The sequence below is a fragment of the Anser brachyrhynchus genome, assembly GCF_964034855.1.
Source record: "Anser brachyrhynchus genome assembly, chromosome: 4".
In the NCBI taxonomy this organism is placed as follows: Eukaryota; Metazoa; Chordata; class Aves; order Anseriformes; family Anatidae; genus Anser; species Anser brachyrhynchus.
Window position 1 is genome coordinate 54,654,103 of NC_137698.1, and position 27,407 is coordinate 54,681,509.

Sequence of the window (27,407 nt, forward strand, 5' to 3'; positions counted from 1 at the left end):
TAGCCAAGAAGGGGAGATCCAGCACAGGCCTTTGGACACTGGGTATACGCAGATAGATAAAAGGAACTCCATCAGTGTTCCCTCCCCATTTTTTCAACCTAAAGTTGGAAGTAAAGTTCTGTAGAATATCCCATAGTAACGCACAGTCATTTCATTCATAACCAGAATGAAGAGGAAATCATGGTGGAATGTCGTGTACGGTTCCTGTCCTTCATGGGAGTAGGCAAGGATGTTCACACATTCGCCTTCATTATGGATACAGGAAACCAGCATTTTGAGTGCCATGTTTTTTGGTGTGAGCCAAATGCAGGCAACGTATCAGAAGCTGTTCAGGCTGCTTGTATGGTAAGTGACCTTGAAAAGGCACCTAACAGTACTTAGATTTTTCACTACCTCAATAAATGTATTTCCAAATTTGCAATTATATTAATTTTCTGAGATAGAAAGAACACACGCATTGGGATTCTGATCTATTTAATGAGTTTGAAATGTCAATTTAGTGAGCAACGCCCCGTTAACATCTTACCTCCACCGATGTTTCTGCAACACCCGTGTAAGGTAGAGATCTGTTCATTTGTTACCGAAGTTATCTAATGCTGCACTGTGCTCCCAGCTGTGTTATACAATGCAGTGACAATGCACTGAAAAATAATCCTTGTTCAAGAATAGATGAATCCAGGAAACTTATTTTTCAATTTTCAAAGGGTTGTTCCTATGACTTAGTATAGCACATCTGTCACGTGCTGAAGAAGAGACTGACAGACCCACGTCCCATTGACTTCGGTAGGGCTGTTTGTCACAGTGGAGGCTTGACTGTATTTCGTGGGAAAGTATTAAAAATGTATTCTAAATGCTCTGAAAGTATTGGATACAATGAGGATTGCAGAATGCTTTTGCTCTGTTGCAGTTACGGTATCAGAAGTGCTTAGTAGCCAGACCACCTTCACAGAAAGTCCGGCCACCCCCACCTCCTGCAGATTCGGTGACGAGAAGAGTTACAACTAATGTGAAAAGAGGAGTGTTGTCCCTCATTGACACTTTGAAACAGAAACGCCCCGTCACTGAGATGCCCTAGCTGCGTAAGGGAGAAGATTCTCCTAACATTTAACTGCAGATAACAGTAGCTACACTAAGGAAAATGAACTGACAATGTTTGGCCTTCCATTTCAAATTGCTGATGCTTTGTCTTCAGAGAATTTATCCTTATCAAAACAATGTTAGACAAGCATGTTCTCTCGTTCTTGCCACCATCGTGTGATATGAAAAGAAGCATGAATAATTTTTTGCTGTCAGTGAGTTACACCATGAGCAATGGAAGGTCTGCTTGACTGTAAATACATGAACGTTACCAAAACTCACACAAAAAAAAAAGAATATGGCCACGTCCTTCCCAGTGAACTCATGCTAAAGTCCTTGGAATGAATGATGCCAGAGTTGATAGGTTCACCGTCTCGAGCTGGATTTGCCACAAACCAATCTTAAATCCTACCGCACTTTGCTCAGTTTTCAACACTGGAGTAGGTACCAAGGATCAGCTGCCATTGAATTACTGTAGATTAAATACCAAGTTTTATTTTTTACTGAACTACACCTGTTAGTTTTAAATTGTTTGTCAGCATTGGTCTAGCAATCACTGCACCATCTCCCTGACATGCTTTTGAATCATTGCGTCATTTGATCGCCTGTTTATACATTATGGTTGTAGCGAAGAATCATGTTTGATACCAAACCAATGCTGAAAAATCCAGGATTGTTTTCAGTAATTGAGTACAGGGTGACCCACTGAAGCTTTTCATTTTTAAACATACAAATGCAAATGCTGGCTGTTAAACTCATTGTCCCAAATCTGTCGTTAATCCATCAAAAATACAATTTGTTCCACATAGAGCTCATACCAACCAGGAATAAGAAAGAATCGGTAGTTTTACTGTCTTAAAACTCTTACAGAGACTAAAATGTTACCTACCTTTTCCATATAAGTGTTTGATTATATGTTCGATTAATTATGTGGTTGCACAACTCCCCCTTCCCCTCAGTTTGTTGCTGAATACTTAGTGTGTCACAGAAAGAACAATCATATTTTTTATTTGCACAATTCAATGAAATTTCTTTTACTTTCAGTGCTCTGTGACAAAATAAGGGGAGAGATGTTTTCTAACAGGACAGTGCTTCAGGTGGGACAACTTAATTTCAATGCTTATGCTCCAAAGGCCTCCTGTAATTGCCTTGATCTACACACTAGTGCAGATCCTGACAAAGTCAGCACAGTATTGCCCCTTAAAATTGTACTTCATGCTAATCTTCAACTGCAGTTACATATCTTTAGTTTCTCCCTTTGCCATCTTCTCTTTAGACCTGCAGATTGGTACAAATTTTGGAAATGGAAAATTAAAGATATTTTTAAGTAGCGTTAAAAATGCTTTGCCTCCATTTATAGGTATGTTCCAAACTGTATCTGTCTCCTAAGTCTGTAAATTTGGTCATAATGTAATTCTAAAAGAACGTTGTCAATGTTGTTTTTACAAGAACTTTTTATTTTACTATACTAGATTGTTATAAACAAAGAATGTTATTTTTTTTTCTTATTGGAAGAAATCAACAGCAACACCTGGGCAAAGCAAATTGAGAATAAAGGAGGAAAGAACGATGGTTCAAGACATTTTCGCATGGAAAATGTAGAACTATTAAAGTAAAGCCAGCCTGAGGTATGAGCAGGGGTAGGTGAAGGCTAGCTATGCAACTACGGCCATCTAAACTGGAGGAGCTGATCCTCCTCTGATGTCTGTATGACAGGGATTCTGCACCCATGGCAGTGGAGCAATTCTTTCCTTTCCTGCTGCCTCCTTTGGACCACATCTATTGTTCGTACAGTTGGAAGAGAACTCAGATCAGCCTAATGTGAAGAAACTTAGAGAAATCACCCACGTCTCTGAATTTGATCCAGTTGGCTACTTGGCCGTGCAGATGACAGGTAATGCCAAGCAGACAGAGAAAGCTGGAGGTGAGAGGAGGCAAACCCACCCCATTTAGGATTTGGATTTGCAGCTGTTCTACAAAGAATTTTAAACAGTATAATCCAGTGTGGTAGTTGTATCTACACAGTGCTGAGTCTCCGCAGGAGAGATACAGACTCTGTGTTTAAACTAAACCACCACTTAGGAAACAGCAGTGTCAAGGTAAGAACCTGGGTGAAGAATCTTTACACGTCCGTGTTGTCAAGGCTAGAACATGTAGTTAGCTTTCACTAGCAAAATGTGCAGCTGCAGGAAGGGCTGAAGGAGAAGACAGGTATTTGAAAAGCTGTAGTCACTTGCCAATATATGTTTTGAGTTTTGTGTTACCAAAATGCTGTTGATTTTGCAAATATTTAAGCAGTGTGCCAAATGGTCTGAATACATTTGGCCCTTCTGTTGCAGTAGGACTTCTTATTTTCCAAAAAAATAAACACACCCAGGTGTTTGCAAAATCAGAACCTAATATTGCAAAGCCCGGTACCTTTTGTTAAACATATATTAAGACACTTTTACCATGGCCAAAAATGTATGTATGCCATACGTGTGTTTGAGTAATTGCTACTGTTTTAGTTGATGTTCTAGCAACCCTTCAGTTATCTATGCATTTTTTTATAATACCTAGTGATTCTGTAGGCAGGCAGCCATGTTCAGTATGCCTTGTATGTCTGATGCCATATTTTAAATTAACCTGTTAAATACAGCTTAAAATATTTTTATTTTATTTATTCTATTTTTACTGAAATATCCTGCATTATTATGTTGATGTATTGTCTTTACTGGACGTGATCTTGTAACATTCTCTACTCTGTATACTATAGGTTGCCTAAAAAGGCAAGCCTTGTAATTATTTGTAGTCACATTTTTATTGAAGTCTGTAGAAAAATCATGTAAAGCAAAGCTAATTTCTTAATTTTTTCAATGCAAGTAGTAAGTTAGAGGTAAGTATCACATGTCAGTCATGTCATTAATGTGCTCCCTTGCAGAAGCAAGGAGATTTATATTCACAGTCGAAAACTAGAGATAAAAGCCTTTCTTTTGAAATCTGCAGTGCTGGCTGTAGGTTTTATTTAAGCCACTTACTATTTCATTTGAAGGGGAAAAATGGGATGCGGGAGATGTAAGGCCATAGAGGCCACCTACAGGGGGGTTAAGTGGGAGTAACAAAAATTGCATGGAAGGGGCATAGAATCCACTCACAATAAAAGGAGTTCTTAGTGATAAACATTATGTGCAGAGCCACCTGTACCTCTTGAAACAAGAGGCCCTTTTGTGATAGGAAGAAAAGCTGTGGAGTATCTAATAGCTTATGCCAGTTCTGTGTAATTTACTGAGAGTTCTACATCCCTTTTCTTTTAATTTTATCAAGCATTTCATAGATGTTTGATTAGGGATCTGAAGTTGTTAGTAAAGCACCCACGGAAAACAGAACTTTCTTATTTCAGCAGCTACTTGGGGCTCAGCCTTTACAGCGGTAGCAGTAATGCCATGATTCCTTCCTTGGGCAGGTCGATACGTGACTAAAACTTGTGCTGTACAATCAGCAGAAGTAAGTTTGATTTATTTTAACAGCATTAAGAAAGAAGGAAACAGCCACTGTTTATTAGCAGAGCTCAGTCTTGCATAAAGCACCGAATTGACACTGAAAAGGATAATTTTCCCTGCTGTTGACCACTTCTGCACATTTAAATGTAATCTGTTCTGAGAATAAATTTAGCTGCATAAAATGATTGTCTCAACTGTTACTGGTCCATGGAACTGGGAAATTCTCTCTTTTTGTTCCAAATTGTGACTGAGGGGAGGGAGAAACAGACTGCTTGGTTAGAAGCAATGGAACTTTTTGTATCTGGAAAGCTGAATTAACAGTTACTAGTTGAAAATTACAAATATGTAACTAGATTGCAGAAAAGTAGTTATATAAGATACAATTTTACCATAAAAAGTCACTTTTAAAGTAGTTAATTGAGCATTCGGGCTTCTATCTACAAGACAGCTGAAGTCAGCCCCAGATATTGCCACCATGCGACGTTCGGTGCTTACAGCGTAAGCTGGTGACGTGCGCAATCAAAATCTTCTCTACCAGCTCTTTGATAGTTTTGCTAAGATCAAGTTCATAACTGCTTTAGCCTCCACAACATTTCAGAGACTCAGACCTCGCCAAGCAAGATAAGGCCAATCGTTGAACATCGTGATGTTTGTTACGTAAGTAGCCCAGCATACCTGTCATCAGACGAATGTGTGTTCATCTTGCAGTCATTTCAATGACAATAAATGAGTGGCACCGATTTTGATATATATATATATTTTTAATTTGAGTTCACTTCTTTAACTACACAATCTCTTAAGTTTTAAGGCATTTAACAAGAGTATTTAAAAAAAAAAACACCTCCTTACTTTCCTTTCCTTTTGTCTAGCGTGGAATCCTCCTTTAAGATGGTTTTGAAATAAAATGGGGATTTCTTTTCAGTTCTATACATTACAAGCACACAGGTCTAGATACATCCTTACAGTTTCTCCAGAAACAGAGCTTATCCTTTCCTTGGAACAGGTAAGGAGCATGGGTACACAAGGATATACAGCAGGTGAGTGATGACTGAGTACAACAGCTGGTGCGGATTAAAAACACTAAGAAGTGTTCACTGATTCGGTGAGGCACCGCTATTTACGTGATGAACAGGAGGCAGCTGTCTACGCTGGTGGTGTAATACATCCTTTCTTCTAAAGCTCATCCAGCTACGTTGGCTGGTGCTAAGGGAAAAAATACAGATGTTAAAACACTGTCTCTGGTTTGGGTCTAAATCCTTACGATTCCATATCATATTGCTGACACTAGGCATTTTTACAGACTGAGTATATTAAATGGTTGCCTAGAAGAAAGTTTCTCTTCTGGGCCACAGCGAACCATTGCCCTTCTAGACTGCTGTGCTGTGTTTGTTTCATTTCTGCAACAATATAATCTAACAATTCCCAAATTACCTCTTACAGTCATTCTGTCAGTTTGCCATTTTTGTACTTACATTGTCCATATTTAACAATAAATCACTTATTAAAAGTGTGCGTCCCTTTTATGCCATGCCCAGACTATAAAACAAGTGTAGGTATTTACCAGTTACTCTGCATTTGCTTGCAACAGGGAGCTGGTTAGAATCCCACAGCTAATTTCTAGAGAAAGACAAACTACTGTGTTTAGTCATTATTCAGATGAGTAGCAATACTATTTAATAAAAATAACCTGCTTTGACAGACTTTTTGACTGAGTCTCTGACAACTAAAATGAGCATTGTCTGACATTACATTATTATGACAATTATTTTTAGTATCAGATTATTTATCTAGTTTCCATTGATGATAGTTTTTAAGCACATGGGAGTAAAAACTGAAGGAATAAATATTAGAAAGCAAGCCATGTGTTTGGCCAGGTGCTGTACAAAATTTTACATCCAGTCTTAGAAATAAAGCTGACCTAACTGGCTTACTGTGCAAGGCTTAGTTTCCACGTGTCACAGTCTAAAAGGTAACTTGCAAAAGTGGTTTCTAGTACTTGTAAACAGAACCAATCATTTACTAAATGTAGGTTCACTTAAATATATAAATATATATTTAATATTCATACAGATCTATGCAGGTCATGGGGAAAAAGAAAACTGTATGCTTTAACTTTTCATTTTAAAGTGTAGAGCAAGAAGCTGTAGTATTTTTTACCTCACTCCCCCAGCGGTCTACCAGCTTTATGCAGCTGAGCTGCCTTCACTTCAAAATGTAATTACTGATTTTAAATGACTAAAATTTCCATGCAGATATCCCATGACATGTTTCCCATAGTAAGATTATCCTGAATAAAGATAAACAGTAATGTAAGTGTGCGAATGAATATATACAGGAATCTTTACCTTTTCTGTAAATCTGGAGGAAAGTTTAAGGACCCTTACAGCCACGGTCGATTCCTTAGCACGGTTGGTGTGGCCACTTCTAGGCAGAGGCGGTGGAAGTGCCCTGTCACTCAAGCTCTTTGCTCCAGTCCGATCAAAATAGGAACTGGAAGTTGGCATCCCAGGCTGGGGACGTACATATGGTGATATCACTGGAGGCAAAACAATTTCCACAGGCTTCAACACAACCTTCTTACGTTCTGCACGCGCCTTTCTGGCAAGCATCTGTCTTCCATGCCCCTTGCCAACAGCTGGCAAGTGAGCTGTGTGTTTCAGCACTCGAGGAAGACCTGTGCCTGCAGCTGGGCTGACAGGTTTCTTCAGCTGAACGTAACTGACTGGTTGGTTGACATTCTTTTTTCTCAGTTTAGTTACTACTTTAGATACTGAAACCGCAGCATTAATATTAGATATATCCTTACGGTGAGGGAACTCGGCCCTTTTAGGCTCTGTACCACTACCAGTAACGCCACTTCCATGTTGTGTTGTTTTCCATTGCTTGTTCTCATCGTCCTTTGTTTTTTCTGCAATGCTGCCCAGTAGTCCTTTAGCTGCAGCACGAGCCAAAATGTCTTGAACGGACACATTTTCAGAAGAATCTTTCTGAAAATTTCAAAGGAAACAATAATACGTCTACGCCACAGCTGTAAACTCAACACATTGATCCGATTCCTCAGAATTTACCCACAGGAAAGGTATGGCAGAATCCAGCAGAAATACTTAACTCACGTTTGATAAACACTAACTGTTTATTCAAGAAATAAGTAATGTGACTGTTGTGTAAAGTGGTATCTGAACATTTGCTCTTCACAGACTTTGCCCTCTACAGGCCTGAAGAGTAGAAATTAATTCTGGACTTTTTAATGCATCTCCCTTATTGATTTGCTCTGTAACGTATCTATAATAGTATAATAGTGTGTGTGTGTCAAAAGTAATTACTAAAATACAGAAATATTATCAATAACATCAAGCATGACTATTTTTCGTGATAATGAAATTCTCTGCTCATAATACATAAGGAAAGAACACAAACTAGATTAACTAGGAACTAGGTCAATAGCCAAACACTGAAAGAGAAGCAATGGTAATGAAACTATTTAAAACTACACAAGAAGGGTAGGTACCTGAAAAACAGAGGCTGCAGTTTATTTCTTAGGCTAAGTTTTGTTAGAAAACCCTCATTTCTAGGGTCACCTAAAATTTGACCACTGTTGCCATTAGGGGTAATCGGTTCCATGCAGTAGAATTTCACTGAAAAATGGTTCAAATCAATTACCTAAAACAAGCGTTTCGTTCTCTGATTGGAGGGAATAGAGAGACTAGGGTAGACAGATGTACACACCATGATTAACTAAAACTTACTAGCTCAGAAAGGCGGGTTAAAAAAAATATTCTAAACTGAAAGAAAAGAGGTCAATAATAGATAACACTTGAAAAGCCATTCAGGTGATTCTCTTACTCTAATAAGATATTCCCCTTTTAATTCTCCCCAGGATGCAAGCTTCTTTCAAGCACTGGAATTGGAGTATGACAGAAAGTGGTACAAATAACCAAGATCTCATATTGTTAATTTTCAATGGAATTTCTAATTGGCTCCCCCTGCTTGCTTCTTTTGGTGAAGAAAGTCCTACTTTCCTCAGCCACAAGATGAAGAGCTTGATGCTAAGCGGTACAAACCATCCCTGTAAGGCCTTACCACAGGAAATCACGCCAAGACTTTTCCATTTACTCAGCAAAAGCCTCCTGTTTTTCAGCCCAGATCTGCATATGTCTTAGTTTTGGAAAGAAACGTTCATACCTATTTTAGTAAAATTATAATGAAGTTTTAATCCTTACTGCTGACATTGCCTGCTTTGATACTGGCAAATGTTGGTGATACATACAGACCTAACAAATAACTTCCCTAGACACCATTTATCATGATTCTCAATCAAGCTGTATATTCTGTTCCAAGGTGTGACAACAACAGTGTGTTTCCTCTAAACACGTTCCTCACACAGACCTAGATAAAGAGACTGCTCTGACCACAAACTGCTCTGACATAAAAAGCACGTTGGAAAGCTGCGCTCAGCATAAACCCTAGGAGTTGCACATTTCAATTAATTACCTCTAGAAAATCTGCAGCATTGCTCCCCTGATATTTGGTCTTTTTGAGACATCCAAAGATGAGCAAGGGTTTGGGTTTTTTTTTTGTGTGTGTGTGTGTTTAAACTGTTCCATTTTATTGTCATTTTCCACAAAAGAATATATAGTCTTTTTTTTTTTTTTTGGTGTAGTGCTTTTAAATTGTAATTTTCTTAGCTTACCTCTCTTGCTATAACAGCTAGGAAGCAGCCACTAGAAATTTCTGATAGTTCTGTTCTGAAAAAAAAGTCAGTGCAGGACTCTGGATTGGAGCACGTAGAAAAAACAGGAGGAATAAGCCTGCAGAAAATAAAGAAATGACCAAGAGATGTTATTTAAGGATATAAAAGGAAGTAAATGATATATTAAAAGCAATTTCAGAATTATATCTTGCAATGACAGTTTTATGAAGCCTATTTTCAATTTAAAACAAAAAAAGGCAATTCAAGACAGACATGAGAATTAATTATATTAACCACCAAATAAATAAATATATATAAACATAATTAACAACTACATTCCATCTTAGATCTGTAATAGCTGGATCATTGTCCAGGAAGTTAGGAATGCTCTCAAAACACTCGGCAGTATGCAGAAATTGTAAAGATGTTAACTTTGATTCATTAAGTATATGCTCTTAATATACGTGAGCTAAACATCATAGGTTAGAAATATTTGCTTATTTTTAATCCTCAGCAACCAGTGCTCCAGCTTTTCAGATATTACAGTTTTGTAATGCATCAATGAGGGAGGAAGGAAGAAATAGCCTTTTCCCATGCTCTTCCTATATTCCAGTGATATCCAGCTGTTATAAACGGGACTCGACGACTTAGCTTGTAAGGTCACGAGCAAATGTGTTGTAGGACAGAAATATGTGATGAAGTGTCCTTATGCAATGTTTACCTTTCTCTTCTTCACATTGCTGTGGATCGGTAAGATACAGCCCCTCCTCATTGATCCTCTTGAGGCAGAGCTTTTTTCAAAGATAATTTATGGGGAAGTGTATTCAATATTTGTAAGCAATATCCTCGTTTGGTTGGCCTGTCCATTTCTAATGGGAACACTAAAACTATTCCCAAGTTTTCATCGTAACCTAGATTTTTTTTTGGTATGGCACTTGGAACTTTGTAAGAGAGAAGGCTCACAGCCCACCCCCTTGCGTTACTAAATAAAACTCTATGCCCTATTACCCATAGGAGATTCTTGCTTTTAGATCTAGCCATCCAATGCAAAGAGTGCTAATCCTTAGTCTGAGTGCTGTATACAGGTCACTGTTACTGTGAATCTACTTAATTGATGAGCTGACCATGAAAATCAATGCAGAAATTGACTCAAAGTTTGTATGGCCAAAGGAAAAGCCATGAATGGTTTAGAGTCTCCTCTCCATAGACCTATTTGCAATGTGTACTCTTATGTAAGGTAGAGCCTTTGCTATGAACTATATCCTTGAAGTAAGCTCATTGTCAAAAGTGGGTACACGTTTGAAAATGCCCTTTACATTTTCACAGCCGTTAGACCAGCTGCGTGACCCCAAACTCCAGCGTGACCTTATCATTTTGTTTTACGCCACTCCAGCAATGCAGAGTAATTCCAAAACATGTAACACACAGAAGTGCAACTGGCCTAAGAGCATCCCGAGAGTCCTCCATTTTCATGGAAAACAAAATCAGTACTAAGTAGAGCTGCAAAGATACCATTGGATGTTGTATTAAGATAACTTGTTTCTCTCAAAGCTGCTACTCCCAGCACAGGTTCCAGGAGTTCTGCAACAGTTTTTCATTCTATCCTGCATTATTTTAGTTAAACGTTAACTAATTCTAAGGAAGATGCATAAGGAACTGTGGTAAGTAATAAACAGCTCCAGCTTTCATCTTAAGACAAGTATGTTCACACTGCGTATTTTATCTATGGCCTTCTGTTACTGCTGTGTTTACCCTGGCCACCAGCAGCTTTATTACAGCAAGAACTGTGCATGAAAAAAGTCCAAGATCTGTGCATGACAAGGAAGGATGAACCGATTCTGGAATTGTCATTTATGAAGTCCCATCAGTCTTCACTCAAAAATTTGCTCAGGTCTGCAAAAATTCTAATGTAATTTCACCTTCCCTTTGTTACCATCTGAGATTTGAAAGTAAAAGTGTAATTTGCTGGTACGACAAGTTTCGTAACATTTCTGTAAAACATAGAATAGGCTTTTGACTTTGGGGAAAAATTCTGGGGGGGATTTTGTCTTAGACAAGGGGGATTTTTTTTCCTGAAAAAGCCAAAGCTCATGAAAAACTAATCCTCTTTTTTTTTTTTTTAATATTAAATTCATTATTTATATAACAGAACTATATACTATTTATGTTCAAATAATTTGGAGACCTTTGTGTTCCAAGGTCCTCATACTTCCCCTGCAGCAATAGGTGCACAGACTTCAAGACATGACAGACTAATAGAATTTCAAATCCTAAAGGAAAAGATAATTTAGAGTAGGAGTCCACAAGCACTTTTGGACTAGCACAGCACCGCTGACAAGACATGCCCTGATTTCATACCATTTAGAGTAAAGTTTCCAGCAGGTTGGTCTTTTCTACTGGTGACTTGCAAGAAAGATGCATTTTATTGTACTGCATCTTAGTATGTGTAACATCTTTCTTTTAAAAAAGTCTTTGGATTGGCCATAGTTAACATTTAACATTTTAATCATACAAAATGTAAATACACTGAATGCTATCTTGAACCACAGTACCTTTCCCCAGGATGGCCAGTCATTAGCTTAATCTAGGATAGTTTAAAAAATAAATAAATAAATAAATACAGTATTATTCTCTCATGCAACAAAAACTCTTAACCTGCATCCTGTAATCAATTGCTTTATCTATGTGCAAGCAAGTACCAACTGTTTGCGTTTATGCAACTGACTAAAAGGAAAATCAAAACGTCCATCAGACTTCTAACAACGTCTTCAGCTGACAAGGATGACAGCTGACACATTTTAACTACATATACAGTATACACAAACACACATACCTTTTTCATCTATATATATTTGCATCTATTAAGATTACGCAGGATGCTCTGTAACTGGAACATGTTCCCCCCTCAAAAGTCAACCCTTCTAACTACAGGCACGATCTGTTGAGCAGCAGAGGTTCTCGTTCTATATTATATTCTCATTTTAAGACTTACCTTCTTTCTCCTTTTCCTTTTTCCCAGAACTGATCACTCCGGGTAAGAACCTGAGAGCACACTAGCAAGTTCCTTGACTTCTAGTCTAATTTTATCTTAAACTAGCTTCTTTCTCCTTTAAGCTACTTACAGGGTGAAAGCAATAGATGAAAAAGTTGAGTACTACTTAGTACTCACATAGCATCAAAAGGAACAGAATCAGAGGCAGCAGAAAACTATTTTAAATGTTAATCTAATAGAAGAGACAGAACAGTCTAGGATAAGAATTATGCTACAACTTAAACTTATACTTTAAGGTTTCCACAGACAGAACAACTCATTTCATACCTAAATCGTTTTAGTTTATGTCCTTCCACACCAGATTCCAGTGCTTTTTTCACTACTAGTTCATTCTCTTCTGGGTAAACCGAAGAAGTGCAGTAAACAATAGCTTGTACTTTAACTACAAAAATAAAATATATATATATATAATAAAAAGTGCTAAAATTCTTCCTACACACAGTGATTTAGTAAGAACCAAAAGCAACATGAAAATTATGCTTGTATTTCACTTTTACCAATAAAGTATATTAAAAAAAACTTATGTGCAGGAAGATAATCAAAACCTTTTCAAATATTTGCAGATTTCAGCACAAATTCAGGGCTGCATCCAGTCTTTTCACAGCTGCTAATGGAGGGGGGGAAGAAAGTAGCGGCATGGAGTCAGACTACATTTACAACTCTTCCAAAATCAAGTATGACTCAGCCCATTCTCTATACAAACCTGAAGACTGTTGTATTAATGGCTGATGAATGTTACAGAACAGAAATACCCTTAGCGTTGTGAGGATCATTTTTAGAGGTTTTGCTTACACACTTGCTGTTAATTAATAGAGTAATCAGCAAATCTTTAACAATATTACAACTGGTTGTAGTACAATGAAGCTGACAGTACCAGGCGTCCTCAGAAGCCTGAGAGCCAGCACACTTACATTTCATCGCATGCATCAACTCGGTAAGCTGCCGCTCAGCAAGACTACAGAGTTTATCCTTAGACACAGATCTTTGTAAAAGGTCTCTTAGCAATCCTGCATCTAAATGCAAAGAGTTGTAAATTTATTAATACTACTGCTATTAGCGTCTTAAGATTCAGGTAGTAGAAAAAGCTTTGGTAACAAACGTTATCATTACAGGTGCAGTGGGAAGGTAGGCTTTATGAATTACAATACCAAGGAGTGCCTGAACAACTCTTTCCCTCTCAAGTTTACTTCTAATTACTACTGCCTCTTCTTTGTTTCTGTTTAATGAAAATTGGACAATGAATAGCCTTATATAAAGTCAATAAAGGAACGTGATTAATGGAAAACTATATACTCATTGGTATATTGAATGAAATTTTTCTGCCTATAGTCTTTTTATACTTTAGGAAGTTATATATACTCTGCCACCCAGAACAACCCCCAAACTTCATATTATTGACTTGAAATTGCTTTTACAAAATGGTCTTAATCCTTCAGTGCCTCACAGAAAGATTTTTTTTTCTTGCTGAGAATCCTAAGCTAGGCCAAATCCACTCCTACTCATTTTATGTGGAAAAATCATAATTGATTTTACGTTATTCTCTTTTGTACAAATAGACTACTGTGGAAATCCATTACACACAGAATTATGCAAGTCATTTAATGTAAGTTTTATAGTAGTTAGAAATCTAAAAGGAAGTTTTGGGGGAAGGGGGTGTTTTGCTTTGTTTTTTAAATGATACAATTTACTGAAGCAGCTGTTATGTCCAGATCACAATACTTCAGTACTCTTTCTACCAGCAAGTATGTGGTGCTATCTGTGGTATCAAAAGTTACCTCCATGTTCACTTAAAATAAAATCTATTGGATTACTAAAACCCAGTCCAGAGCATTGTGGTATCAACAAAATCACTTTCGCGTTTTGAAGTCTGGGATCTGTTGGTCGAATCTCAGTAAAATCTTCATGTAACAACTGAATATCTGAAAGAAAAAAAAAAATAGAGCGGGAGGGAGGAAACTCGGTGGTTCCACAAGAAGGCAAGCCTGCCTAATTTTAATGTGGTAAGGTTGAAGAAACAATGGTGTTCCACAAAACCCCATAGAGCTACAGCCTGCTAGACCAGATCCTCCAAAGTATGTCCCGCCGATTTCAAACAGCTAGAAGGATTAGGCCTTACATTCTTCCACTGAAGAGACTGATAATGGGGTGCCAGTCCTGTTACAGTCTGTTCTGATCACGTCCTCTGGGTAAGCTGGACGAATGCGTGAATTTTGGATTAACATTCTCACAAACAGGTATAAATCAACCTGAAAACAACAGCCAAGGCACCAAATACTCAGATTCCAAATTTCCCAGACACCAACCATTATATATTAACTGCTCATGTGGAGAACTTCGCCATGACCTATCAGGAGTCTGAATCTATGACATGATTAATCTGCAAACTTGATGAGCTTGATTGTAGCTGAAGAGTTCTCAGTTCACCTTGTGACAAAAAATAAGTTGTTACTACCCTCCCAAATCCTCAAACAAGTGATCCTGAATTCTGATAGAACTGCCGTATTTATGGATATCACAACCATAACGTACACAGATCTCACATATATAGATAGGTATCACATCTATATATCAATACCTTATGCAAATCAACTGTTTAAACACATACTTTCACATCCCATATGATTGAACAAGTTCCTCAGTTCATCTGCTCTTGCTGAAGATTTTACACCACAAACAAAAACTCTGGACATGCTGTGATTTCTCAGCGCTGACATATGGGCGACGGTCAGATGGGAACCTACATGAGCCACTATAACGTCACCATCCGTATTCAGCAACGCCTGCACAGAGTGTACAGCAAGACTGCGAGACCTATCCTACAAAATAATGAGACAAAAAATTAAATACGACCAACTAATTTGGTTTCTAAGAGTGCCGCCCTTCTTTTCCAAATTAGGAAATTATTTCACTATTTTCATGACAAACAGGAAAGAGGGGAGGAGAAAAACTAATCAGATACAGCTAATATAGAATGTAAAAAAAAATACGAACTCAAACATCTGAAGTCAAACTCACTAAATTTAAATAGTTTGACTCAAATGCTTAATAAAATATAGTATCTATAGGTGAAAAGAAATGTGTGCGTATTATCCCCTTAAGAGGGAACTCTTAATGACAGCTCCAGAAAAGACAACATGGCCCATAATACGCAAAATTCATCCTCAGGGGCAGCTTATCAAAGAAAAGAAAAGCCAGGCAGCTCCTGAAGGAGAGCTATATAGGAGAAATGAAGCCCTTACAGAGCAAAGAGTAAGATTTTGCTTAAATTTGGACAACACAGACAGATTTGCACACAGAAAGATTAGACAAGTGCAAATAATCTCATACTACAGATGTGAAGAGGAAAGTGATATATATCAAACATCTCTATCAAGTTCCTTGAAATGGCAGAGTGAAGACATGAAGCACAGGTGCAAACTTTTGGACCAAATCTTGCAAAGACTTATGTTAGGGATGGGAGAGCAGCACTTTAAGTTCACATTAGTATCTATATATATACACATCAATCAAGAACCACCTTGTCCCACTAGACAGAAATGGAGCTTTTCAGGGTTCTGTTTCCTCACTTTGAAAATTTTTAAATAGTAACATTCAGAATTTTCCTCCATGACCTATGGAGTTGTCATGTACAGTTCTTTTCTGTGAATCTATTATTCAAAATATCCATACTGAAATGAGATATTCAGAATTACTTTGTAACTTGGCTGCATCAAAAGCAGCGTGGCCAGCAGGTCAAGGGAAGTGATTCTCCCCCTCTGCTCTGCTCTCTGAAGACCCTACCTGGAGTGCTGCATCTGCTCTAGGGACCCCAATACAAGAAGGGCATGGACCTGTTCGAACAAGTCCAGGGGAGGGGACCATGAAGATGACCGGAGGGCTGGAGCACCTCTCTTATGAAGACAGGCCGAGAGAGCTGGGGATGTTCAGCCTATAGAAGAGAAGGCTCCGGGGAGACCTTAGAGCTGCCTTACACTACCTAAAGAGGCCTACAGGAAAGCCGGGGAGGGACTCTCGGTCAGGGAGTGTAGTGATAGGGCAAGGGATAATGGCTTTATACTACAAGAGGTTAGGTTTAGAGTAGATATTAGGAAGAAATTCTTTGCTACGAGGGTGGTGAGGCACTGGCACAGGCTGCCCAGAGAAGCTGTGGATGCCCCATCCCTGGAGGTGTTCAAGGCCAGGCTGGATGGGGCTTTGGGCAACCTGGTCTGGTGGGAGGTGTTCCTGCCCATGGCAGGGGGTGGAACTGGGTGGTCTTTAAGGTCCCTTCCAACCCAAACCATTCTACGATTCTACACTCCTTGTAGGTCCCCTTCCAACTTGGTATATTCTGTTCATCATTATTCCATTACAAATATTCATAATATTCCCCTTCAACTACATATTATGAATATTAGCATACCACTGTCTACTAAGCGGGGGCAATGTACGCTGAGTTACACAGAAACTTTCTTCTTCACATTTTCAGAAGTGAGGCAGCCTCTTCAACCACTTTTGATGTTTGACAGTTTTAAAGTTAATTTTAAAACTAAATTTAATTTTAAAAAACTTTACTAACTTAATTATAACTATGAACTATAAGCACTAGTATTTGCATGTTAAATTTAATAAGTGAATCGGTTTCTGAACTTCTGATTATTAAAAATATCCAAAACCTTTTGAGAGTGTGTTTCTGCCTGACCGATTGAATAGGACAGTCACACAATACATGACTTCATTCTAATACATTATTTTAGTTTGCAGATTAATATTACTCACTCAAAGGTGACATGAACTCACCTGTAGTAAGAGTTTGCAATCTGCAAAAAGATCTGAACTAAGCAGTTCTTCTTTAAGAGAGGAAGGAAAAAACAATACATCATGGCAATGCTGGTCCATACAGTAAGTGTAACGGTTGAAGTCTGACACAGATTCAACTTTTGTGAATCCCTTATTCTTCAAATCTCTGATGACATCTTGAAGGCTGTCAACATACAGCGCTGACCATTAAATATACGACACTTATTTAAGCAGTATAGTTCACATTGATATTGATGATCTGCATTGTTGCCTTTTATTTCCTTGGTGTGTATGTAAGTATATATACACACTATACTCACACCTGCACCTGTGGGCATGTAAAACACATATGTGTATCTAAAACCTATTTTTTTTTTTTTTTTTTTTTTTACAGACTAAACACATATACATACATGTAAAAACAAAATTGTAATACTGCCTAATGCAGGAGGGGAATTCACGCTATTTAAGACATCTAAGTTCCATTTCAAAACATTTAAGTTAGTAAGTCTGAGCAAGTCTGATAACATAAATGAAGAAAGATGCACGTGTCTCCAGAGAATGATTCAAAGCATCAATACACAAATGTCCATGTGCTCTGGAGACCCTGTAGCAAATTTACTGCTGAAATAGCTTGGTTCTTTCAATTGCTTTCAAAGTAGCTCAGCTCATCAATGAATTTCACAGCTAATATCTGAAGTAATCCTTCTGTAAACATAATGAAGTTAGAAATGCTGAGGTTTACAATTCAAATATAAAGATTTAAGGTATATACAACAAGACTTGTTTGTTGAAATGCAATTTTAGATAGTGCTGTAAACTTGTATAGTACTTTAAATGCGGAGTCAACACTGCAACTTTCAGCTTAATCTTAGCTAAAGTTAACAAAATTATAACTGGCGTAAAACACCTGTTTATCTTAAAAAGCCTGTAACATAAGCACAAAATATTGATCCAAGACAAAAGTATTAAAAAAAATCTTAAAAATATGATGAAATGCATTATCTGTATAACAGAATGCACTAACAAAATAACCCAGTATGGTTAATTTATCACTATGGGTCTGGGAGCACCAGTGTACATATGGAATGATACTCTGATTAATGATTTTTAAAAATGTATTTTTATTTCATGTTTATGCTACCCTTACAGAATAAACACCAGTTTTAATATTGCATCTGTCTCAGCTCCCTTGGACGTTATCACTTACAGCAATACACCCACTTTCTAAAGAATTTTTCCCTGTTTCTCTGTTTTTCATCATATAGCTTGCTCATCCATATAATTCTTTTTAACTTTCTAAAGCAACAGAATATAGCAAACTCTACAGTTTATGAATACCATTACAGTAATATATAAAAACTTCAAAAAAGCATAGGGCAATGTTATTGTACTAAGCAGCATTTACCAGAAGAAACTTAAGTTACCAGTAATAATATAACCGGAAAATTCTAAAACAAGTGTATACGACCTATATGATAGCATATGTAAAAACTTAAATATTATGTGATACTTTTAAGATGTTACCTGGTCTTAAATGTATTTATCCAGACACATAAAGGTAAGGCAGAAGCCCTTTGTTCATGCTTCCGTATGGTTTCTGGTAGAATGTATTCAATTGAAAGAGCATCATGTTTGATGCGACATCTTGCTAGTGCAGCTGCCAATTTGATCCTAAAACTACAAAATATAGTCACAGGTTTAATAAGTTTTTACCAATGTTTGCACCAACTATTGACATGCAACAATTCCATTACAATAGTATCTTGCTCAGAAATCAACAGTGAGGCCGTGCTTTGCAAGCTGTTACAGAAAATACCTAGTTAGAGGCATTTTACTATACAGTGGTATAGCTGAAACTATTTTATTTGAATACATACAGGACTGGTATTATGACAGGTGACTCCAAAACAAGACAATTTTCTCAGCTTTAAAAAAACAAGGCAAATATGTTTTGGAACTGCAATCTGTGGAATATAATCACATTTTTGTTAGGTATTTAATGACAAACACATGCACTTACAGAATGAGCATCTGAAAAAAAGCTGACCTCTAAACACATACAGAAACAATAGAACTGTGATGGAAACCAGGAGTCAGTTTTGTTATCATAGAATGGTTTGGGTTGGAAGGGACCTTAAAGACCACATAGTAGTTCCAACCCCCGTGCCATGGGCAGGGAAACTTTCCCCTAGACCAGGCTGCTCAAAGCCCCATCCAACCTGGCCTTAAACACTTCCAGGGATGAGGCAGCCACAACTTTTCTTCTTTTATTACATGAAATGTCAGATGAAATATTCCTGGTCTTTTCCTCCTAAAAGCTTTATGCCTAATCTTGATACATGATACTTCAAACCAAATAAAAATCGCTGGTGAGCTACTTCAAATATTAAGATATATTGCTTACTGCCTTCCAGGAATACCTCGCGTTTAGGGTGTTCACAAATGTTTTGGGCTACTCAATATCCAGCAGCAAAACAATTTTGTCTACCAAATACCAGTTGATTTCTTCAACAAACTTAGGAAACAAATACTTGAACACTATTTAAAATGTTTATTGTACCTATTGTCTTTTTCTCTCTCATTACTTAAAATAATATATATTTAACGAAGTTCCAAAATAGCAGCATAGCTAAATAAATGTATGTTATTCCATTACACAACACTTTGGCTCTTGACTCTATTACATTCATAAATATGAATGTTTACTAAATATCTCTTCTTTCCTAAAATTGTATGAAAAAAAAAGTTCAACAACTCCAAAATAACATTACTAGATTATTTTACTAGAAAAAGTTAAGCATAAAGATAGTTTGTTAGCAATGTTCTTCTTAACTGTAAGAATATGAAACTTTCCTTTCAAATCACTTTCTCATCAAAAATTAAAAACAAAGTCCACAAAATTTCAAGATGAAAGGTGTCTGTGATATTCACAAATTTAAAAAAAAAAAAGCAGTGGTTATAAAAATCTATGTTTCTGCTAATATGTAACACAAAAAAGAAATTCTTAGCATGCATACCTGTATAGAAAATGTTCTATCTTCCTAACTTCTGCTACAGGTTCCTCTTCATCAAAAATCTCTCGTGCTTCAAACTTTCGGTCTTGGAGGTCATAGAGCATCACAACAAGCAAGCTGGTTAATTCATCTGGCTGCAACAGAAAAACAACTGGATAGAGAACATGGCGCAAAGCTTGCCTTACTTCTGCAAAAAGATTCATATCAAACAGCAGTCTCCCATGTATGAAGCATAAAAACTCCATGAAACACTTCTTCCTGAGAATATGAAAATAATTCCTCATGAAAAATGAGTAAACTACCAAAAATTAAAAAAAAAAAAAATCAAATAAGTGTTATGTAGCTTATCAAAACTAAAAACACCCTTTATACACACAGGTAACATCGGATATCTTAAAAACTTTCACTGTTATCAGAATCTAAACTTGAAAATTATTTTCTTCTCATAAAGTAGTTCCCTCTGAACTGAGGTAATGAAAACTTCCTGACAACTTGTCTCTTGTAGGATTCTTTGGTACATAGCAACCGATGAGCATGAACAACTCTGCAGTTGGGACAAATGTAAAATTTCTTTCCCATGTCTAAATGTTGGAATAAGGCAACATCTCCTTAAAGACAGCAGTTACAAGCATTTCAGTTACATCTTACTTTCACACAAATATGACTGAAACAAGCTAGAAAACTCATGGTGTGTCCCTAGTAACTTGAAACATAACCCGTGATTACCTAAGTCTCATTTCCTTATTTCCTTACAAGCATAAGCTGAAAATCAAACGTTAGTGTTAGATCATTTGCCTACTCACAATCTTCATGATTAACATCAGTTCAAATTCATCTTGTAATTTTCAAAGGGCATCGAAGACTAAACTAGAAGGAACAGCAGATTATTCTGCCACCTCTAGATTTTCTTTTCTCTTTACAGCAGGGAAGTATGATGAGAGAGTAAGCTGGACCTACTGTTGCCGGAACAAGTACAATGGTTGTACACGATGCAGTTTGTCCAGGAAATTAAACTTGGATTCAGTGCTTTCTTTTGTCTGGTAGGATTTACTCTATGCTGTCCACTCACAAAGGGATGCAGGTGGGAAGGAAAGCACAGAGGGAAGTTATTTATTTTACTGAAAGCATCACTCAATGTAAAAACAATGAGAAACCAAAACAGAATCCAAAAGTTTCCCCTTCTTTCTTCAAAAGCCCTGATTTCTGTACTTGGGCCAACCTTGCTCTTGTACCCACTAAAACTGGGCAAGCCATACATTGCATTCAACAGGCAGCATCACACTAAGAGGAAGAAGAGAAAAGGATCCTTGCCTGCAGGGCTGCTCAGGGTGCTCCTGGGAAGTGGCAAACGAGTTTGAACTGCCTCATAACAACAAATATACACAACACAGGAGTCAAACTTCCTGGTCGAGCACCATCATCTCTAGCATTCTTTTCATTGCTCGTGGACAACATCACAGAGCAGGTAATACACTGCAGTAAGTATTATGGTTCACTCTCCTAGTTTCTTTCTTTGAAGCTTTTAATTCCCAGCATCCAGGTACAACACTCATCTAGTAGCTTCGAAATTACTGCTTTAGACAACTAACTGATAAAGACAGCAATATTTCAGTCTCAGGCTATCATATAGTCAGGACCCTCTGAAAAGATTCTGATTACATCAACTCAGAAAACACAAAATACATTTCCTTAAAAAAATGTTCACTTACTATTGACTGACATGGGTAAACACAACTGTCTAGCAGTATTTCTTCAAGAAGCTCTTGATCTGAAAAAAAAATAATATTCACAAGTTATACTATAAAATACAAAATTATTGTGTGCAAGAAAAATAAAAGCTTATAAATTACTAGAGAAAAGCCTGAAAGTTTGTATCATGAAAATTAAAGCCAAGTTCACTCACAAACAGTAACAACTCTAAGCATAATTACCTTACATGAAAAAGCATGGATTTTAAACGCTTGATTCCACAAAACACTACCGACACTTAGATATATTTAAATATTTGAGGGATACTACCAGTCTAGTAGTAACCTACTACTTAACTTGCAAAAAATTACCCAAATCTCTGCTGCCAGGCAGAAACTAAACACTTAGATTTTATACACTTTTCCCTGCTACATCACTTTTGTTGGCAATTCTTTGAAAAGTTTTGTACTTACATTTCAGAGCATTGAAAGCTAGTTCGTAAGACATACGCTGGGAATACTCATCTTTAAAAGTTAGCACAGGAGGTACTGAGTCATCACCATACCGCACTAACATCTTATCTTTAGGCTTTTTATTACGGATGCCTTGAAAAATCTTAGCGGCATTTATGTAGACGGAGTCATGACAGCCATTCTTCCCAATCAGAGTCATTGTTCTTTTCTCAACAGATCTTCTTACATCCGAAATTTTCATTTCACTCAAGTGTGAAGTATCATTTGTAACATCCTCATGAAAAGACACCGAGTTACTTTTAGAACGTGGCATTCTTCCAGTTGTTGATTGGGCAAGTGCACATCGCTGTCTTGCTGCCTCTGCAAAAAACAAAGTTTGCAGTGAATTATGAAATTTTCTTTCACTAGAACACACTTTTACCTTCATTTTCAGATTTTCAATAGAATTTGTTTCTAGGCTCTAATTCTGCAAATACATATGTACTTGTGTAAGTCTATATTAGAATCAGAGAAGCATTTAGGTTGGAGAAGATGTCTAAGATCATCTGGTCCAACCTTTAACCTAGCACTGACAAGTCCACCACTAAACCACGTCACTAAGCTCTACATCTACATGTGCTTTGAAGACCTCCAGGGATGGTGACTCAACTACTTCCCTGGGCTGCCTATTGTAATATTTCACAACCCTCTCAGTGAAGAAGTTTTTCCTAATATCCAGCCTAAACCTCCCCTGCTGCAACTTGAGGCCATTTCCTCTTGTCTTACCACGTGGTGCTTGGCAGAAGAGCCTGATCCCCACCTCACTACAGCCTCCTTTAAGGTAACTGTAGAGCAGAATAAGGTCTCCCCTCAGCCTCCTTTTCTCCAGGCTAAATAAACCCAGGACCCTCATCTGCTCCTTGTTCTCTAGACCCTTCATCAGCTTCGTTGCCCTTCTCTGGACACTCTTCAGCACCTCAACATCCTTCCTGTAGCAAGGGGCCCAAAACTGAACACAGTACTCGAGGTGCGGCCTCACCAGAACCAAGTACAGGGGGACAATCACTTCCCTAGCCCTTCTGGCCACCCTATTTCTGATACAAGCCAGGATGCTGCTGGCCTCCCTGGCCACCTGAGCACACTGCTGGCTCATGTTCAGCTGGCTATCAACCTATAGCCCCAGGTTCCTTCCTGCCAGGCAGTTTTCCAGGCAGATCCTCCTGCAGAGCCTTCCTACCCTCACGCAGATGAACACTTGCACCTGACTTGGTGTTGTCTGCAAACTTACTGTGGGTGCACTCAATCACCTCATCCGGATCACCAATAAATATGTAACACCTTAAAAGATACATCATCTTAAATATAGTAGAAGTATTTATGATAGTTCACTTACCTTATTTATTTTTACTAATGCTGATACAAAGAAAACTGGTTACTTGTTTCAAAGAGGCCAGTGCTTTATAAAAAATGCTCCTAAAGAGATTTGATTTCCCCGCCTTGTTTTGGATGCTAACACACATTTGTAACAATGTTTGTAGACTTGGAAGTCAGGCTGAACATTCAGAACAGGGCTAACTATGCCAAAACAAATGTAGACACAAAATGATATATATAACACAAAATGATATATATATACACACATACACTTATGCACATGATACAAATAAGATATATACAAGATATATATAATATATATATTTAGCTTTCCTGTCTGGGGAAGAATACAACAGAAACATGAGGAATTCAACAGCTGTAACACCAAAAATTAGGCATGATCTGGTGCTGACGAACAGCTCTGCATATTTTAGAGTTGACTACACAAAGTAGCAGAATTTGTTCTTTTGCCAGCCTAAAAATCCAAAAGAGAAGGTGATATCCTGACCAAACAGAAAGCATCTTATCTTTCGTTACATAAGTTAGTTTAGTACAACAGTTCTCAAGCTTTTTCCCCATATTCCCTCACATTCCACAGTACAACTTACATGCCTCTTCTCCCATGATAAAAAATACTTGCTGAACTTCCTTTTTAACCTCTTCCCTTCCCTCCACCCATTCACACAAAGCATAGTGGAGAATGAGGATAGTAGCACACTGGGTTGGAAGGATAAAGGAGGAACACGAACTGTTACTTCTCCAGCAGGCAGACATGAAATACCCTCCATGCTAAGCCAGCATTTCCCAGTTCAAGCTCTCTTTTCCCAACGTTGGTGACAGTCAGACCATCCCTGCCTGATCTTTCCAAGACGGGCACAAGTCAGTGTCCGTCCAGTGCAACCCCTAATTCTCCTGACAAACGACCAGTGTTGCTTCCTGAATTCTGGCAGCTCATCTGGAGGAGGCCATTTCTCATTCTCCTGTCCAGGATGCATTATTTGTACCCCAAAGCTGAAAGCTGCTAACCCTGCAGAAGCATCTTGTACTGTCTATTCACAGAGATCCTGGGCTCAGACAAACGTCTTAGTCTGTTGAGAGTCAAGCACCAATGTGTGTAGTGTTAGGTGCGGCACCGATGGATCCGTGGAGCAAATGTAAATTTATTTTATGATGTCATATTGAAACCTAGCAAGTAGTTCTACCGGAAGAAAGCTGTGACTCTTCGCTAGAGTTTCAGATTACCTAAATGAAACCAGAACTCTTGTATTTTGAATGAAGAAAAATCTGAAATGTTGTTAAGTTACTTTGTGCTAATTTGATCTGAGGATTTGATTTGATCTTGATTTGATCCCTGATTTTCCAGAAACGAGGACAGCACCAACAGGGACCTGGAGCTCAAACCCCTCCTCCAGCTGAACACAAAATATTTATTTTGAGGATAAGGGGCAGGTGAACCACTTTTTGTGGTGTCAGGACTTTCAAGCCTTGTAGAATTCCTGATTATTGTTTGTAAATTCTTTGACGAGCTGCCTTTGCTGACACTGCTATTAAGATGATTCGATGAATACACCTTCCCCAAAGGCAAATGTCACCTTAATAAAGATGAGATGACAGTGTTCTACCCTGTGCAGACACACCGCATTGTTGCGGTACTGTTAATCATAGCTTGGATTACTGAACTGTGTGCCAAGCAGAGAACACCAAGCTTGATTAATAGGAAGCTCTGCTGGGAGGAATTAGAGGAGAGCGAAAAGACCCATTCCATTTATCTATGGAAGAAATGAATCTGCAACAGATTACTCGGTTGAGGGGAAAGAAAAAACAAACCCTCAAGATCCCAAAGATGCATTTCAAGACAACACTGGTTGTGAAAGCACTGAAAACAGGCAGGAAAGTATCTCCTCACTTCTGGTTCCAAGTCATAATCCACTAAATCAGTATCAATGATCAAGAAGCCCCCTGTTAGCACAACAGTTCAATGAGTACTACCAGTAGCATCACAAGGTAAAAAAAAGTATTGATTTTGTCCATTACCTGTGCAAAGGGATGTAAACACCTCTCTTCTGAAAACATCTGTATTATGGAAGCTGGCAGACTCCTGTAACACAAATTACTGTTATCTAAGTACAAACAATAGCAATGAAGATAAGAAGACTGCAGGTTTCCAGTAGCAGAGTAGGAACGTGGCAAGCACTGAGCAATAAGGCAGCTGGGGAACTGAGCTACATAACCTTTCTGCCAGGCAGCGCACCTTAAGAGGCTTGGTGGTGTTCACAGTGGAGGAATAACATTTCTTCTTTTTTTCCCAGTGATTGAGTAGAGGCCTCAGCTGGGCAAACTCAAATATTTGAAGGGTTCGACATCTCTAAGACTAAGCCCACAGGGAAGTCCCAGGAACAGCACATAAAGAGAATGTGGGTGAGAGGGAATAAAACCTATATGTTCAAGCTCTTGAACAACAAGTTTGGGGTGGCCTTTGCCCTCAGTCTCTAAACCATTTGGGAAAGAATGATACATCAAACATCTGTCAGGTACCCTCACAGGATATCCACCAAATACAACTGTCTCAAGGCCAACAGGTTTAAATCTTTGAGAGATTTTTCAGTTATCACTTCCCAACACCAGAGGTACACCATCCTTTCCGCCAGGAGGCTTACCAATGAAGAAAAATTGGATTCATTTATTTGAATGTTCTGTTTCAAGCAAAGCTGCCCAAAGCCCATGCAGTCTTGCAATTACAAACTGAATTAACAGCACTAGACAAATACACTATTTGTGGCACACAATATAGATCAATACAAAGAGTAAATCAGAAAAATAAATACTTCCAGTTTATATGTAACGCCACTTAGAGCTGAAGTCAACTAGCGTAACATAAACACTTGGCTTTTAACATAGCTCCAGCTTTGACTTTATGAACTCAAGTGAACAGAACTATGACATTTACTCACAATAGACTCAAATACACTCACTATTTCTTCAGTTATCACCTGTTTTTGGAAGCCTATGCCAAGACTCAATTCAGAAAAGGCAATAAGCAACCCCTCAGCATTTGTGTTATGCCAGGAAAGTCAGGACACCCAATGCTAATTCATGTTACTGGGAATTCATGCTAAGGGGAATTCATGCAAAGTGGCTGTGGGTATAGACAGGGTTCCTTATACATCAAGAGAAAATCTTTGGCAACTATCTACTGTAGTTTACCCTCTTAATCTCATGGGTATGCACGACCATACCTGCTAATATCAGCTGAGACCGTCTGTCCCAGAGCTTCTACAGACTGCCAAGCTTCCTGCCGTCCCAATCTCCATTAATGAAGCTGGAGGTAAGGGAAGATTAGTTAAAGACCACCAAAGCCTGCCACAAGAACATCACCGAGCACCGTTTTCACAAGAAACACGCCGAGCCAGAAAGCACAGAGACCCACCCAGCAGGACGCTACCCACCTGCACAGCCACCCCACGGGCTCCCCAGGCGCCGGGCAGCCCTCAGGGCAGCGGCCCTCAGGGCAGTTTCCCCCACGGCCCCACGAGCTCCGCCGCCGGCCCCTGCCCGCGGCAGCGGGCACCGAGCTCCCCCGGGCGGCCCGGGGCCGTTGGGCTCGGGCCGGGGCTCGCCGTTCGCCGGCCCTCAGCGGCGGGGAGCCCGGGCTGCTGGTAGTGGCCGGCGGGGCCTGGGCCGGCCGGGAGCGGGCTGCAGGGGCCGGGCTGAGCCGCCCTTAAAGCCCGAGATCTCTCCCCGAGCCGTGTGAGGGATTACGCCGCCATGGAGCGGGGCCGGGACCCGCCCTGGCAACGG

General features: G+C 38.6%; 2 protein-coding genes across 6 annotated transcripts in view; one reads left to right on the plus strand and one right to left on the minus strand.

Annotated features, from left to right (window-relative positions):
* The window catches only part of APBB2 (amyloid beta precursor protein binding family B member 2), a 172,828-nt gene extending 168,767 nt beyond the window's left edge, over positions 1–4,061 (plus strand). For all 4 annotated transcript variants that reach the window (XM_080589357.1, XM_080589360.1, XM_080589358.1 and 1 more), the window contains exons 16-17: positions 166–345; positions 908–4,061. In XM_080589357.1, the coding sequence (XP_080445483.1) occupies positions 166–345; positions 908–1,075 (348 nt within the window). In that variant the 3' untranslated portion in view covers positions 1,076–4,061. The remainder of the gene's footprint in view (positions 1–165; positions 346–907) is intronic.
* A 779-nt stretch (positions 4,062–4,840) lies between these two features.
* On the minus strand, positions 4,841–27,407 carry NSUN7 (NOP2/Sun RNA methyltransferase family member 7). Of its 2 annotated transcripts, XM_080589361.1 has the most exons (16): positions 27,056–27,405; positions 26,846–26,928; positions 25,644–25,707; positions 22,257–22,616; positions 21,804–21,862; positions 20,098–20,228; positions 18,605–18,757; positions 17,078–17,261; positions 14,904–15,114; positions 14,074–14,217; positions 13,210–13,311; positions 12,566–12,680; positions 9,247–9,364; positions 6,902–7,543; positions 6,118–6,173; positions 4,841–5,759 (listed from the first exon to the last, which is right to left on the minus strand). In XM_080589361.1, exons 4-15 carry the CDS (start codon positions 22,567–22,569, stop codon positions 6,153–6,155), a joined length of 2,193 nt encoding a protein of 730 aa, XP_080445487.1. In that variant the 5' UTR covers positions 22,570–22,616; positions 25,644–25,707; positions 26,846–26,928; positions 27,056–27,405; the 3' UTR covers positions 4,841–5,759; positions 6,118–6,152. The 2 variants fall into 2 exon arrangements, 1 of the variants encoding a protein (XP_080445487.1); XR_013950184.1 differs by lacking the exons at positions 4,841–5,759; positions 6,118–6,173 and adding an exon at positions 9,968–10,037 and having other exon boundaries at positions 7,406–7,543; positions 27,056–27,407.

What these genes read in the sequence shown, in the direction of transcription:
- NSUN7 (XM_080589361.1), bottom strand. Translation starts at nt 22,569, where the DNA reads ATGCCACGTTCTAAAAGTAACTCGGTGTCTTTTCATGAGGATGTTACA. An exon ending in ATAGAACATTTTCTATACAG is followed by an intron (nt 18,758 to 20,097) that starts GTATGCATGCTA and finishes TATATTTTGTAG; the next exon opens with TTTTAGGATCAAATTGGCAG. An exon ending in CATAAACTAAAACGATTTAG is followed by an intron (nt 9,365 to 12,565) that starts GTATGAAATGAG and finishes TATTTTCTGCAG; the next exon opens with GCTTATTCCTCCTGTTTTTT.